The 16697-nt window shown below is 36.7% G+C and overlaps 1 protein-coding gene across 1 annotated transcript in view; it reads left to right on the forward strand.

Moving 5' to 3' along the window:
* LOC104294475 (neural-cadherin-like) overlaps nucleotides 1-16697 on the forward strand; it is a 77105-nt gene that overhangs the window by 34244 nt on the left and 26164 nt on the right. The window contains exons 5-17 of the mRNA XM_009894087.1: nucleotides 120-231; nucleotides 1538-1787; nucleotides 4350-4492; nucleotides 6938-7110; nucleotides 8136-8304; nucleotides 9041-9211; nucleotides 10158-10330; nucleotides 11336-11503; nucleotides 12291-12540; nucleotides 12660-12787; nucleotides 13662-13848; nucleotides 14561-14704; nucleotides 16155-16438. Of these exons, the coding sequence (XP_009892389.1) occupies nucleotides 120-231; nucleotides 1538-1787; nucleotides 4350-4492; nucleotides 6938-7110; nucleotides 8136-8304; nucleotides 9041-9211; nucleotides 10158-10330; nucleotides 11336-11503; nucleotides 12291-12540; nucleotides 12660-12787; nucleotides 13662-13848; nucleotides 14561-14704; nucleotides 16155-16438 (2352 nt within the window). The remainder of the gene's footprint in view (nucleotides 1-119; nucleotides 232-1537; nucleotides 1788-4349; nucleotides 4493-6937; nucleotides 7111-8135; nucleotides 8305-9040; nucleotides 9212-10157; nucleotides 10331-11335; nucleotides 11504-12290; nucleotides 12541-12659; nucleotides 12788-13661; nucleotides 13849-14560; nucleotides 14705-16154; nucleotides 16439-16697) is intronic.

Consider the following 16697-nt stretch of genomic DNA (forward strand, 5'->3'; position numbering starts at 1 on the left):
GTGCTATAGCTTCTGAAGACCCTAAGGATGTTTTGGGGAAATTACTCCATCCGATATTTCTAGACCAATGAAGTCTTCATTCACTTTGCTGTTCAACATTCCTGTCTTTTTCCATTCAGGTTTTGGTTGTAATCACAGATGTGAATGATTGTGCCCCCGAATTTAATCAGTCAATTTACACCAAAGTTGGTGTTCCTGAAACAGTTAGTATGACAACTGCGCTTCTACAAGGTTAGTAGTTCTAAAACTATTTGTTACATTCAGTACGAGTATTTTTGTTCCTCCCACTAATTAGAATTCAGTTCAGAATGCAAAATTACCTGTCCCAGCATGGGTCATTGCAACTCTCTGAAGGCAAACAGCACCTTGTAGAATTGGGTCATAATTATTTACTACTGCCACAGCCCAAACAATTTTGGGGGATGTGAGGCAAAGGAAGCAAATAATCTTTGTAGGATTTTGAAGTAACAGGACTTCAGTTGTGGTTGGTATTATAGCACCAGGTTTATAGTAGCAATCTTGCAACGTTTCTTTTTTTGAAGGAAGAGAGTGATGTTGGATCAGAAATTATAGACACATCAGCTTACCTTCTTTGCCCATCTTTGAGTCCTATGCGGGTTTACTGTAGGGAATACCGCTCTTTTGTGTTAAAAGCCTCTTATATGGTTTAACTGTTGCATGTGAGGCTTTGTTTGAGAAGAAGACTTTGCTTCTTCCCAATGTAACCAATAACTTAAGCTTTAAATGATGATGCTCTGTAAATTATGTAAAGTTTGATTATGTAAACCACAAAAATCTTACATTGAAAATGTTCATAAAGAAATGGGGAGGTCCTGGCAATAAAACAAATTTATGTTAACTAAACAGTTGTAGAAGGGCCTTATATTAATCTTTAGTCCTTACATAAACTTTTTATAAATCTTGAGAGGAAAAAGGAAATTAAACTACAGGAAAATTGCTGTTCCCTATTAAATAGGATTTTATAACCTCCTACTGTTCTACTTAGTGATTTATCCTGTACTAATGGTAGTCTGTCAGTTACTATTCTGGTAAGTATGCTTTTAGCATAGGTTTTTGCAGGTTATGGGTAGGATCTGACAAATGCATTTATTTAACTTGCATCAGTTGAATAATATATGTAAATATTTCATCTTTAATCACACAGGGTGTGATCTGTCTGAGAGATCTTAAATCAGCAGTATAGATGAGATGGACATGAGAATATATATCTCTGGGAATATGGTCTTGGTAGCACAGGGCTCTTTAAATCCAGCAGACAAAGGCAAGATCTAGTGGATGAATTCAACCAGGGACTTGACTTAACTTTTTTTTTTTTAAGGCAGCTTTTTTTGAAGTAAGGGTTATTTCAATAAAAAGCATAGAGGATAGCACAGTTTTATGAATTATTTCAAGCACCACATGCCAAGGCAAATGCTATTACGGTTTTATACTACATGCTAATTCTCTTGTTAAAGGACTTAACATTCCAATTTGCAAACTTTGATCTACACAATGTCTTTCTCTTCTCTTTTAATAGTGACAGCCACTGACTGTGATTCAAAAGAGAATGCTGAAATACTATATTACGCTTTGAGTCAAGACTTCAGTATTACTTCTCATGGTACTATTTTTCCAGCAACACCGTTAGACTATGAGCGACCTAACCATCTTTATGAGTTCATAATTATGGCTGTAGATAAAGGGGAAGAGCCGAAGACTGGGACAGCAACTGTTAGGATCCATGTTTCAAATGTTAATGATGAAGCACCTGAGTTTTCCCAGACAATGTAAATATACATTCTTAAAACTCCGTTTTCTTTGTCTATTACTGTCGGGTTTTTTATTTTGGTTGTAAGGCTGATCATTACAGGATGGTAACTGGCTTTGGTTCAACCAAATCTGAGAGTTGGACTGAAAAACGCAGGATGATCTTTTGACTCTTAGACTTTGTTACTACCAGAAAAAAGAAAAAAAGCTTTACATTTGGTTCTTAATTTTAAGGTTTAGGCATACTTTCAATGTATAGTAGGACTTATGTATCTAGCTAGATAGGGGTAGTATATAGACAGCCTCTTTTGACAGATCTTGCATTTATGTTTTTTCCAATATGTACTGAAACAGCTGGTGCAGTAAATTCAGATTGTATGTTTCTAAGGGACCTCTCCACCACCAAAGGAAATCAAGCAGAAAAAGCAGGCAACTCAGTGTTGTCGTCACCCCTCATCCAGAGTACATGGTGGAATTTTGCCTTTTAATTAGGCATTTTAGGCTTAGAGTCAACAGTCTGCATCCCTGGTTTATAATTGTTAAAGAAAAAAGCTTAGATGACAGAATCCTAAATGACCACTGAATTATAAAAACCACGAGATAAATGTCAATAAGTGGAGTTCACTTAGTTTCACTTAGTCCCATGCCCTACAAACTGTACTTTTTTTTCCTCTAAAGCATCAGTAAGCATTTTTCTTCCATAGTTGGGGCCCAGAAGCATCTGAAGCAATGTCAAAAGTACTATAAACTTGTATTTGCATTAGAGGCTTAGTAATGGAATTCCCAGTCGGCTTCTGTATCAGCTTTCTACTCTTAAAAGTAGAAGTTGCTCAGAGCAAAATCCAGGCAGAGATTTCAGTAATGCTAAGCCTGTGGTTTAGCTGAACAAAACATCAAAGCTTTCCGACAGTCCTTTTTTTACATAAAGGTAACCTCTGGCTTCAAAATCTTGTGCCTTCCTTTCTTTCCTAAACATTTCTTAGGAGATATGGCTTGGAAAAGTTGATCTTCTGTAAATTCTTATTTGATTTCTATGCATTTTCAAATACTAAACCAGATTAAGTTTCTCACTCTTCAGATTATACCTATTTTTCATATATTTATTTGTTTTAATATTAATCTTGTATCTGTTCCTAATTTTTAATCAGAGATGAGTGATAGTATTAAAGATGCTGTTGACATCTCTAACAAATAGGAAGCAGAAAACATAGTTTAAAAAAAGCTTAAACCCTGCTAGCTCTTATATTTAAAGTTTACTGAAGAATAGGATTAAAATGAACATTATTTTAAATTACCAAACATTCACAAGAAGCTTTTCTTTTTCCTATGCAATAGCAGGGAAACTGCTATTGTATATGTGTATAGATTGGCATTGGAATTGAATTCAGCTCCTGGAATTAAAATTATTTCTTTTTTTTTTTTTAACCAGGTTAACCAGGCTTTGATTTTACTTCATCTTTCCAGTTATGAAAAAAATCTTGAACCCAAAGATGAATTTCAGACAGAACTTAGTTGAAGTTTTCTGTGAAATAGATTCATTGTGGACACCCATAAATTAGGTCCTGTTGAGAGACTAGTTTGCAATTAATATTATACTCTGTGGCAGACTAATACAAATCAAGATGATGATGTTGTCCTTTTAGCCCTTTGTTTAAATAAATTTACAGTCCAGTATAAACTTATGATTCCTTGCCACAAGCTTTCTTTCATTGCAGTTATTCTGTATCTCAGTTATGAAATGCTTAAGGCTACCACTGTTTCATTTTGTCAGTTCTTACTTTCTCCATTTTGAGAGACCTGTTCTGATGACTTGAACTCTTCTGTCCCTGTATTTCATGTTCAGAATTATCAGAATTGCTATTCATTTGCTTTCCAGATGCAGAGTTAAGACAGAGTCCTGAGGGTTGTGACTGAGCTAAACCAAAATAATTTACTTCTCTCTACTTCATTGCATGTTAAATTGGAGGAAGAAACAAAGCTGTCTCTGCAAAGGTTTTGATGAAAACACATATATCTAGAGAGCAAAAGCAAAGGGAGAGGTTTTCTGTGCATCCGTTTTCTTTTTCTTTGAATTTTTTCCTATTCTCAGGATATGGACAGTGGGTCCATAAGCCCTCTGAACCCAGTGGCACATACATATTTTATCTATATTGTTGGATGTAGCCAGCTGTAGCTATGGAAAAGGTCTGTAGTATGCTTAGTCTGTCCTATGCTCAATCCAGTCAGATAAAATAATAAATATTTGAGACTTTGCTAAAGCAGGGGGCTTTTCTACTCCAGAGAGCGTTATGCTTAGGCTGATAATTCCTCTTAAGAGCTTACAATGTCGGTGATGTGTCTGGACTTGAGAAGAGATTTTTGTAAAACTGACGTTACGCACATATCCTCCACATCTGATTCTCATCTTAGTCATGCTGGTGCAAAGACTACACTGAAAGCATTTGGACAGATTGTCAGAAAGTGTGCTATAACAAACAATGCTTTGTTTGCTTTGATTCTGTAAATCACGCAACGTATTTTTTTTAATTATAAATTACAAAATTATAAATTCATAAATGTGTTGTCATAATTTCTTTTAACAGCTACAGGAGTTTTGTTTCTGAAGAGGCAGGTCCAAACACACTGATTGCAACAGTTAATGCTGTTGACCCTGATGGAGATGGTGTGACATATGATATTCTGTCTGGGAATCAAAAAGGAAACTTCGTTATTGACCCTAAGAAAGGTAATAATATATTAGCTCTTTGCTAGTGCAGTCATAATGTTGATTCTGATGTGATGCAGCTTGAAGTGTTGCCGTCTACATCAAGAAATGGTTATAGAGTGTGAAGAGCTGTTTCTGAAGAATCGCCGTGAGTGGGTTGAAAGGTTATGGGTAAGAATTAGAGACTGAGGCAACAAAGGGAGCCTTGTGGTTGGTGCCTACTACAGGCTGCCCAATCAAGGGGAGCCTATTGATGAAGCCTTCTTACTCCAGCTACAGGACGCATTGCATTCACAGGTTCTTGTCCTGCTGGGGGACTTCAGCCACTCTGACATCTGCATGGTGAGCTGTAGTAATCCAGGAGACTCCTGGAGTGCATTGAGGCCAACTTCTTAAGCCAGGTTGCCCAGAGAGATGGTACACGCCCCATCCCTGGGAACATTCAAGTTCAGGTTGGATGGGGCTCTGAGCAACCTGATCTAGTCAAAGATGTCCCTGCTCATTGCAGGGGAGTTGGACTAGATGACCTTTAAAGGTTCCTTTCAAATCAAACTATTCTATGATTCTAATTTTAAAAAGTGCAAGAGAAAGATAAAATTGTTCTACACTCTCTTACAATGTTAAAAAAATCGTATCATTTTCCTAAAAGCTTTGTATAATTGACCTGTCTTACTTGTTCATTGTTTGCTTTCAGTCACAACATTTGTGTCCTCATTAAATAAAAAAAATTTTAAAAATTCACAAGCACTCATCATCTGAGTAGGCTGACACATCCATTTAAATTAATAGGATTTATTTGCTGGTGATTACTTGAAAAAACAAAAGATGATGTTTTGAGACAGAGACAGGCAACCAAATTGAAATTCCGTTGAAGGATTGAAGTAAGTTAATTAACTTCAGTTAAACTACTTTATATTTAACCTATTTTGAACTGTAATCAAAATCTGAACTTGTATTTTTCAAAGCACAAGCATTGAATATACAGGAAGGAGTAAGCTGCCCTAAGTTATTTCTTCTCTTTATTTCACAAAGTTCACTTAGCATGAAATTTTAATTTCAATGCAAATCATGTTTTTGCAATATTAATGTTAGGTTCTGAAATGTTCCCAAAAATACGGTCTGCAGGTAACTGGTAACTTGCAAGTGTTGAAGCGTGAACTTGAATTTATTGAGAGCACCTTTCATCCTTTCTGGCTTAAAATAGAGTTGTATGTTCCAACAGTTAAATTTCTAAAGATGCTTTTGCACCTGAAGAGGAACAATGGTTTTAAAAGTGTCTAATTGCCACAGGAGTAGTATATCTGATGCTTCTGAAAATCTTTATTGTAAGTTATCAAAGAATTTTAACATTTGATTGATAACATCTCTTAGGATTAGCCCCATAGTTTTAATATCGATAATCATGTATATGTACTGTTATACTTTTTTACCAATTAATTGTTATTGTCTTTGCAACTTGATTTTAGAAACATTAGCGTTTTTTTTCAAAACACTTTTGGGCTTTTGTTGCTTAATAAACCAATAAAGGTTGATACAGTGGCTTGTAGCAGTTTCTTTTCAGAAATGATGTCAGGGGAATAGCCTGTACCCCCTTGTTGAAGAAATGCCAAGGTAAAGTGGAGATGTGTCAAAAATAATTGCTTCAGCTAAACAATACATTTGCAAGCAAATTGAATGACACTGATGCTGTGACAATACTCTGTTGTAATGACAATTGCTATTATGCCTGATGAATAACAGAGGTGATTGATGGGTGATGGAGCAAAAGAATGACAGCTTCTTAGTGCAGTGGTCTCAGATAGCTGTAGTCTCTTTTGCTTTTGTGGCAAATCTTTCATGCATCTTTCTCTGACAGTTCCTTTGTGTCCCATCCAGCAGGGTGTATCATTTTGGGTGACTTGGGAGAGCAGCGAAATACAGGTTTCTGAGGATATGCCTGTATAGCTAAATGCTGCTATGATTGTGCTGCAGGAAGGTAAACTTGTACTAGTTTCAGCTGAGCTAGCAGTGGCAGCTTCAGCAGTAGACATGGTGACACGTTTCATGGCGTTAATGATACAGGAACATAGCCAGGCTCACTGGTGGGGCTGGTGCAGATTAAACAGAAGTCTGCTGCAATGTTTCTTTGGATTTTTGGTTTTGCTTTTTTTTTTTTTTTCTTCTTTTTTCTGCAGCTGATATACCTAGAGCTAAGATGTGCAGGTCAACTGAGTTGTAGCTGTTATCTCATTTAGCTCTGTAGGTATACCTGCAGAAAGACAAACCTGTTGTGCTGTCTTAATTTTGTTTTAATATCAGACTGCAGTAAAAATATCATAGTTAAATTAAACCCTAGAATCCTTGTGGGTTATAGGTGAATGGGTAAACCAGAATGGTTTGTTGTCATGCTTACTAGTGAGAAGAGTAACAGTAATTGGTTAATGTAATACAAAAATAAACCCCCACAACCTATTGTTGTTTTTACAGGGCTAGTTAGACTTCGTTCAAGTCCCATTCCTAAGCTGCAGGGGACAGAGTATGTACTTAATGTCACAGCTACTGATGATAATGCCTCTGGAGGGCCCCATTCTCTTACAAGTACTGCCCAGGTTGTCGTGAAAATTGATGATGTCAACAACAATAAACCTGTCTTTCAGAAGGTGAATATACGAGGCCATTTGTGTTAGACTGTGTGGTAAATGTTTAAAACTGTGTTGTCACTGCAAGCGATGGAGCAGATGGGCTATTCAAGAAGTGGTCTGCTTTCATCTCTCCTTGAGTCCTGATGCTGCTGTCTTCTCCATCTTTTCCATTCCTCTCCTAAGACTTACAGGGTTTGTTCCCCTCTTGTGGCAGAACAGCTCCTGTGAGCACTCTCTCTTCCCTGACCAACATCTCATCTCTGGCATTTAAGGAGATAAAGTTGAGTGAATAACTTTTGGAGGTTCAGTGTGACATATGAGGAGGAATCGATAGGTATAGCTATCTATGCAGTGGACTTGTTCCATAATACTCCAAAATATCTCTTTAAATTACATAGGCTTCTTTTGAGGATTCTATGTTTGAAACTGATGAAAGAGAGAAGAATTAAAGTGTTTTAGCTTAATTTGTAAAGTACTGTAAAAAATAAATGCTTGACTATGTTTTGAGAATGTTAATTCATATTAAAGATCTGTTGTCTAAAAATTTCAAGTTTGATGCTGGTGGTTAAAATATTGATGGGTAATTTTGCGTATTTTGAAAAGTCAGTGACTATTCATGTCAGTCTTGAAAACTTTGTAATCTGTCTTTGTCAAAGTTACCTCACATAGAAATCCCCCCAGAACCAAAGCAGTTCTGGGGTTTAGGCAAGTGTATGCCCTCTTTTTTATAAGACTTTTGCTAATATAGAAAAATATTTGCATTTGGAAGTATATGCAACTGTAACTTTATCTCCAAATATTTTCATTAGTTGGAGATGCTCAGTGGCCTCATGTTGTGTGTTGTTCATATAACTGCAAAATAGCAAGTGAAGTGTGTAAATTAATCATGGTACAGATAAAAATACTAACATCAGTGCATGTGAATGTAAGTGTAGCTAAATCTTTTTTTCTATTTTTTCTTTTTTCCCTCCAGTATATCTTTAAATCAAATGGCATGGTAAGTCCTTGATTTTTCTTTTTTTTTTTCCCCTCCCCTCTCTTAGTGTCAGTATTATCGGGAACATGCTTCTGTACTGGAAAACCAGCCTCCAGGGACAGTTGTACTGCAGGTTGAAGCCACTGATGCTGATGAAGGAGCCAACGGTGTAGTGAAATATGGCTTGATGCACAGAGGTGGTGTCCTACCAGCATTTAGTATTCATCCTGAGACAGGTAAAGCAAATAGCAGAACTGATATTGGAATATAGAAACCACTTTGTTACACTGATGGAAAAAAAGCTTAAATAAAATCAGACTTCGTGCTTTTTCATAACAGTTTTTTGATAGCAGACAAAATATAAACTGTATTAACTGCATGAACAAGTATTCTCCTTTACTTTCATACATGTTCATACTAGAACTGATGTTTTCCCTGAAATGTGGAAATTTTGCTGTGTGAAATAACTTGTGTGGTTTTGTAACTAGATTTAAAAAACCCACCATATTTTAAGTGCACATTATCTTGCAACATTGCTCGTGGCATGTAAATAATTTATCTGAATGACAGTAGTCGTACAAACAACAAAAAGACTAAGTCTTAGAAGGCCAAAACTAAATTCAGGCTGAACTTTTGGAGGATAAAAGACATGAAACATGCCTTTGCCCTGTACTTACTGCCCTTCAAAAGATATTTTTTTATAAACTCATTCTCTTAAAGTTAGTTTGGTACTTATCTCCATTTTCGAAATTTAAGTCCAGTTGTGTGTAGATGTGTGTATGAAGTTTGTGTCTACCTGAGCAGTACCATGTAAGCTAATTATTAAATCTTGTGATTGGATCCTTGAACCTTCACGTTGTAAGTGTATTTAACTATGCGTTGTATCTCAGTGTGTTGGCAGACAAGCATCTAAATGTAGAATATTGTCAAATGCATAGTATTTTAACTTTCTGGTATTTAATTTATTTTCAGGAGTTCTGACAACTGTTCAGGTATTTGATCGAGAAGAACAGAGGGAATATCCTGTCACAGTGACAGCAACAGATCAGGCAGCGGAACCACTCATTGGAATATGTCAGATAAATATAATCATCCTGGACCAAAATGACAATGATCCCAGATTTGAAAACACCCACTATGAATGTAATTGAGAGTCATTGGATAGAGTTTCGGTGCCCTGAGTGTGAGCTTACCTGACATCTAAGATTTTTGGGTTTTGTCTTTCCTGGCAGTAGATCCTGTGACCAACTAGGTGATTTCAGCCAGAGATGCGGTTACCTTAATTAATTGCAGAAGTGTTATTCTGTGTAATGTGCAATGTAACAAGTACAATCTTGACTTGTAGGCCTTCCTGAGTGTTGTTACAGGAAAATTCCTTGAAACAATAGCCATGTCAGTATCTTTCCATACCTGAGTATGCCAAGTGTCTGTGGTGCTACACAGAGACATGAAAGTTGTGATAAGCATGTGAGTGTGCACCGCTGAGCACTAGCTGTATCCTTTGTTTTCTGACTAATAGATTTTTGTCATAACTTTTGATTACATGCCCATTTGAATTCCCATTTGAATTTCATCATTCTTCATTGTTTGTTGTTTTACTTTTCCTTCTTGGTTCTTCAAAAACCCCTTCCTGTTTATAGATAAACAGAGGCATGCATGATATTAATGAAAAAATGAAGACTGGTAACTCTCAGTTAGTTATACACTGAAAATCCTAGGAAGTAGTTTCTGACAATGTGGTCTTTTTCTTCTGGTGTTATTCAGGAAATTAAAGTTTAATTTATGTGTATTTCATAGAGACCAATTAGTACCTTAGTAAAAATTCAAGACAGAAAAAAAGTAGTATCTTACGAGAAATGAAAATTACAGGTTATGAATGTGGTAATATGAAGTTCAAGTGTGATCTATATCTCTGGAATGATAGCAGCTCTTTAAAATATTCAGTTTGATTTTTATGGCCATTGTTCCAAGGAATATAAAGTTATAGCTTCCATACATTATTACTTTAGTATTTCTTCATTTATAGTAAGATATTCACGGTACTTTAGTGAATTAATGATCAGTTTGAAATATCCTTTCCTTACATTAGATTTCCTAAGAGAGGACACAAGAGTTGGGACCAGCTTTCTTCGTGTTGCAGCCCATGATGATGACTACAGCTCAAATGCTGCCATTACATATTCGATAGCAAATGAAGAACCAAATTATTTACAAATTAATCCTACTACAGGCTGGGTGTTTGTGAACCAACCCATATCTCAGGTATGGCACTAGCTTTCCTTTTTAAGCTGGCTATCTCAATATATCCTAGGAGGGACTGAGGTCACGAGTTTGTCCTTACCTCCATGTTACCCCTTCACATTGACAGATCGATATGTCATGTTTGAATTAAATATGAGTCTAAAGCTTTTAGCTGTTCGGTTCATTGACTGTGAATTGCATATAAGCCAGTCCTGCTTTCAGCTGGAAAGTAGCAGCTGACAGCACTGCCTCTGAGAACTTGTTCTTCCAATTCCATTACCTTTGGCATACTAATACCAAGGATTGGAGCGCTGAGACCGTAAGCAGGGGAACAAGAACCCAGGTGTAGGACTTCATTGTGTTAACAGGCAATGGGTAAGACACAAACCTGGATGTGAAAGGGTGTGGAATTTTGATTCTGATACAGATTCCCAGTTTGATACATGTTAGTCATGGTGGGCTAAGCATAGCTATCCCTCAGGAAGGTGAAAGCATAATGAACAAAACTGTTGCATGAGGTTTTTTAAAATTTACCAGTTTCAGCCATTTCTAGATACCTACATAAGCACTTTGATATTTTCAGAGTTGTGAAGTAATTTGTGTTGAAACAAAAATATGGTTGAAAATGTCAGTCTTTAAATACCTAATAGGTATTTTTAATATTGAAATTTAACTTCTAAGTAACTGACATGCAAAACTCTGGTGAAGGGGTATCCTTTTAATATATTTTCTTTGTTGAATCTAAGAACCTTAACAAAAACTGTTGAGAGCTAAGCTTAAGAAATCAGGGACTCCACAAAGCAGGTTTTTTTAAACTTCGTGTGAAATTTGCTGAGGTTCACAGAGACAAATAGCAACATTTTCAAATATTCTGAGCTCAGTTTTGTGCGGTTGGGGATGTTCTCCTGTGCAGGTTTTCTTAAGTGTGCTTTTAATTTTATGTATTCATTTATTTTGGGGGAAAAAAAAAAGCTCATAGGAGCCCTGATCAAAACCCTCTCTAATGAAACCTTTTTCACCATTCAGAGGTCATCTATAATTCGAGAGATTATTGCTACAGATGGAGGTAATAGGAGCAGTAAAGTTGAACTTGCGGTAACTATTACCAGTGCAAAAAACCAGCCTCCACAGTGGGAAAGAGACAGCTACGAAGTTGTTATTCCAGAGAACACTACACGAGATGCATCAATTCTGGTAAGGTTGGGACAGACTTGTTTGTCTGTCTATAGCTCTAAAGCTATAGCGTAACTGAACATTGCTTATTTTCTTAAATATAGTGAGCTTTTATAACAGTTTTGTGTATTGTTGGGACCAGTGAACTGTTACCAGTTTTCTTTCAGAAATGTTAATGGTAATCAGCATTTTTGCTCTAGTTTATATGTGTGCAACCACTATTTAATTTCCTTCCCATTTGGACAACACTGTGGGTGTTCCCATTTTTTGAATGCTGCTGCATTACCTGAGTTAATTATTGGCCTAAAGTACTTGGAGTTGTTCAGTTTGATTGCTTGGAATGAGTAATCCAAACAGCTTTATGAAGTAACTCTAAAATACATATATTTAGGTGTCGTGGTTTGGCCTCAGCCAGCAACAAAGAACCACGCAGCCGCTCGCACAACTTCCACAGTCGTGGAAAAAGAAAATGACAGGGCCAAACTCGTGGGTTAAAAGAGTGCAATTTAACAGAACAGCGTGGTATGGAATACCTGCCCCCTGCCGGCTCCTGGGGAGATTAACCCCATCCCTGCCGGAACCAGGACATTAGGATAAAAGCATGAGTAACCAAACATGCAATGACTGGTAACCTTTGGCTGCAGCTGTTTGTGGCCTGGAGATGTATCAGGCAGGGTTAAGATTTGGTATCAGGAAATTCTTGTCCTAGTGTTTTCAGTTGAGAGCTGAAGGTCAATATACAAAAGCTTTTAGAAATGTTGCTGTACTTATAAAAGTGTTGATTATGCACACTTTTTGAACTGTGCAGACAATCAAAGCAACTTCTCCCCTCGGTGATCCCCGTGTGACTTATAACCTAGAAGACGGACTTGTTCCGGAGACCAACATGCCAGTTCGTTTCTACCTGACTCCAAACAGACATGATGGTTCTGCTTCAATCCTGGTAGCTGAGCCACTAGATTATGAAACAACAAAGAGCTTTCTGCTGAGGGTTCGAGCACAGAATGTTGCTGCAGTTCCTCTGGCAGCATTTGCTACGGTCTACATTAATATAACAGGTGTGTAAGCTGTTCAGTGATGTTCAGTGATGTTATGATACAATCGTAGTACTTTTTTTTTTTCATTTTTCTTTAAAGTTTTATAATATTCTCTTCGTGTGCTCTTTTTGATGTTTTAGATGTCAATGACAATGTCCCATTCTTCACTTCATCTATTTATGAAGCCTCAGTATCAGAGGGAGCTGGTGTCGGGACATTTGTTGTTCAGGTCTCTGCCACTGACCTTGACCTTGGTCAGAATGGTGAGGTAAGCAAGTGGGGGACCTACATCTTCCGTGATGAAAGGTATGGAATAACTTCTGTATGAACAATGGCTAAATAGACTAGAAATCTTCAACCTAGAAAAAGGATGATTAGTAGGGAAACATGAGGTGGAATAAAGTAGTTAATTACATGTTTCTCTGTCTTGCCATGTGAGAAATGCAACTAAAACTAGTAGGTGTGAGACAGAAAACAAAGGAAAAATATTTATACAGCCTGTAGTTCAGGTGAAAAACTTGCTATAGAATGCTCTGGTTTGGAAAGGTCTACATAGACCTACAATGTGATTGGATAAATTAATGGAAGAAAAAATGTGCTAAAAACTTCTGTGAGCTGTAAATTATTGGGGGCACTGAAAACTGAATCCTTAAAAAATACGCCAAGTTAGCACCAAAAGTGGAGGTATTCATTACAGATTTTAAAAATCAAAAGTAGGCATATTCTTAGAACATGAGTGCAAGCTGAAGTCAAGTGCACCAAACATGTATATAACAGAGACTAGAACCTGGTCCATGATACTGAGCAAGTTCAAATTCAACTCGCCTGTGGCTATTATGTTAGTACTTGGGATCTTTAGCTGAGTTTGAATGGTGTTGCACAAGCACTGTGCAAACATGAACTAGTGATCTCAGGAACTGATTAGACAAGACAAAATTATTTCCATTTACACATCGGCAGTCAATATGCAAGGAAGTTACGTGACTTTAAACTAGGTTGCTTAAACTGGCAGTTTTACCCAGTCTTGGCCCTGGTCAAGTTCTCAAACACAAGACTGTTCTTCCTCTCTTTAAGTCCTTATTTAGTTGTGAACTATCAACGAAAGGAAAGTATAGATTAACAACTTCTTTTTAATCCTTTAGATAACTTACTCCCTGTTACACGACAGTGGCAGAGACTACACACATTTTCACTTGGACTCACAGACAGGCTCAATATACACTGCCTCAGTGTTTGACAGAGAGAAGAAGGGGTCCTATCTTCTAGAAGTCAAGTCAGTAGATGGCTCTGAATCAGCTCGACCTGGAAAACATGGGAAGCCAAACTCTGGTAAGAGACAAGTGTCTGTGACAAGCATGAGCTTACCTGGATTGGTCTCTGAAAACAGAAGCTCTGAAACGCAAGATGAAATGTTAATTTCCTTTTTTTCAAGTGTACTTGTGAAAGAGTGGCCAACAATTGTGTCAGAGCTGGAAGAGTTATTTTACATGATGGTCAGGCAAGTTTTTTGTTCTGAAATATAAAGAAAACGAGGACTTCATAGTCAGAGTTTAGAGAGTATTTCCTAGCTAGCAAAAATGCACCCATTATCTATAGAATGCAGATCTTTGGGTAGTGGAGGTGTCTCTCAAAACACTGCATATGGTGCTGTATTCAGTCAAAAGTAATTATGAAGTATGAAGCAGGAAAGTTCAAAATAGAAAATCCCATTCTCAATTGATGGCTGTGCTTAAATAAAGACTTAAAATTTGGCTTTTGTGGCTTCAGGAAAAACAGTTATGACTAAAAACTGTACAATTGCCATATTAGGCATCAGTTATTCACATATTAACTGTTTAAACAAATTGGATGTGGCATTCATTTGATATCAAAGTGCTTTTGAGTAATGTTGGTATATATATTGTCCACAACCCTAAGGGTTTGTTTCTGTATTGTCTGCATATTCGTCTTCATTTAATGTGCAGCTAGACAGTTTAAGGAATTGTAGCTGACAGAAGTGGCACAGCTGAGTATTTTAATCTCTTGTTTCTTGTCTCTCTAGACACGGCCTACGTGCGCATTTTTATCAGTGATGTGAATGATAACAAGCCTGTGTTCACTCAAAGTGTCTATGAAGTAAATGTGGATGAAGACCAGGATGTGGGCTCGACTATCCTTACAGTCAGTGCTAATGATGAAGATGAAGGTAAAGTATTGGAATTCCCCATAGCTGTGTCTAAAATATTAATGAGTTAATTTCCACACACTAAGACATATTTAGTGGTGTTAGAAAGGAAAATGTCTTTTTGTCTCTAGATTTTAAAACTTCTTTAAGTGTGAACTGATCGAACATGAACATTAGTTCATAATGGGGCTGTGAGGCATAAGTCAAATGACTCTTATTTGAGGAGGAAATGCATTAATGTGGGATGATGGGGAATAATTTCTGTAGCAGCAAATAAAAATTTATTATAGATTATATAATTTTCTTACAAATGAGCACAAATAAAAATGTCCTGGTTAACTAGAATGAATCAGACTTGATTTCAGTGAGATTCATTTGCTTTCTCTATGGACTGCATAGTTATATTCTTTTTTTTTTCTTTTGGTACACATTCTTATATTTGAAACTGGACTTCCTAAATGCATATGAGTCTTAGCTATATTGCTTTATCTACAGATCAGCGAGGAATTCAGCCATAAGTCATGTAAAACTAAGTACATAACCAGTGCTCATAAATGAGGGAGGGAGTGGTACGGACTTCCATCTTTTGGCCGTGGTGCACTTTGTGTGGTGAAACCACACTTTTTTGTTGCCCAAGTCCCAAAGGACTGTTATGTCAGCATGTCTGTGAACTGCAAGTACATCCTGGCTGCATTTGATTCCCAGCCCACTCAAGGAAGTTGACGCAAACGTGGCTAAGTTATACTGAAGAATGATTTACATACTGAAGAAACTTTTAGTTTATTACTTATGTTGCCTGTAAATCTCCTCTATAGTATTGGATCAGGGGACCTGATGTGATGGATGTATGGCACTTCATTTCTGTCCTCTTAATAAAGTAAATTATTAAAGATGTAGCTATGAAAGGGAATAAGAGAAGAATGGTAATGTGAAGGCAGAGCTTGCAGGAAGGATAAGGGTCTTCACTTGATCTAAAACCATCAGCAAATTGGTATTGCATCTGAAATTTTGAGTTCTGCTAGGACTGTCTCCTCTGGCTTGATACATAATTATCCTGTTTGTTGGTAAAGTCTGTGCATAACCGAATGTGAGTGCAGAATGGTCCTATGGTATGAAGTACTTTGTGATAATTCATTCTTACATGCTGGATGTTAGCAAATAAGAATTTGTCTTTTTGGTCCCCAAAACTGGCCAGTCATATTGATCCTTCAGTGAACTCGAGGGATCATAAGTAAAAGCAAAATTAATACTTCATTGCAAAGACGCATTTTATAATTGGACACAAATTACAATTGGACATACCAGAGTTCAGAATGCTGATAAGTAATCTGACATAGCTGCATATTTTAAAATACCAAAAATCTGTAATACCAAAAATCAGTTATCATATGATTTGTACTTCATCTTAACATCCTGTGTTTAAATCTACTTCAAGAAATGTGTGTTTTCTGACACTGTTGGTAATTGACAGGAACAAATGCTAAATTACGGTATCAGATCACAGCTGGAAACACAGGAGGAGTACTTGATGTGGAACCAGAAACAGGAGCCATTTTTATTGCCCAGCCACTGGATTATGAGGAAACAAAAATGTATGAGATTCACTTGTTGGCCTCTGATGGGAAATGGGAAGATTATGCAGTTATCGTCATCAATATCTTGAATAAAAATGATGAGACTCCAGTTTTCTCCATCAATGAATACTATGGAAGTATAATTGAGGAACTGGATGGGTTACCAGTCTTTGTACTTCAGGTAGTGTATGCAGTTTCAGAGATTATAATATAGCAAAGAGCACAGATTACTCTGGTACAATTATGTTAATAATAGTCCAGCACAGATATATGGATGAAATTTGGTTTTACTGAGTTTTGTTGTCAGTGGAAGAAGAGAAATGCACTTTTATGGAAAAGTAATTACAAAGAGAATAAGTATGATAAGCAGGATTGATCATTTGTAATCCTAAAAAGCAAATCATTAACATTTTAAAGTAGATATCAGATACCATAATAGA

This window comes from Charadrius vociferus, unplaced genomic scaffold, assembly GCF_000708025.1.
Source record: "Charadrius vociferus isolate BGI_N301 unplaced genomic scaffold, ASM70802v2 scaffold341, whole genome shotgun sequence".
In the NCBI taxonomy this organism is placed as follows: Eukaryota; Metazoa; Chordata; class Aves; order Charadriiformes; family Charadriidae; genus Charadrius; species Charadrius vociferus.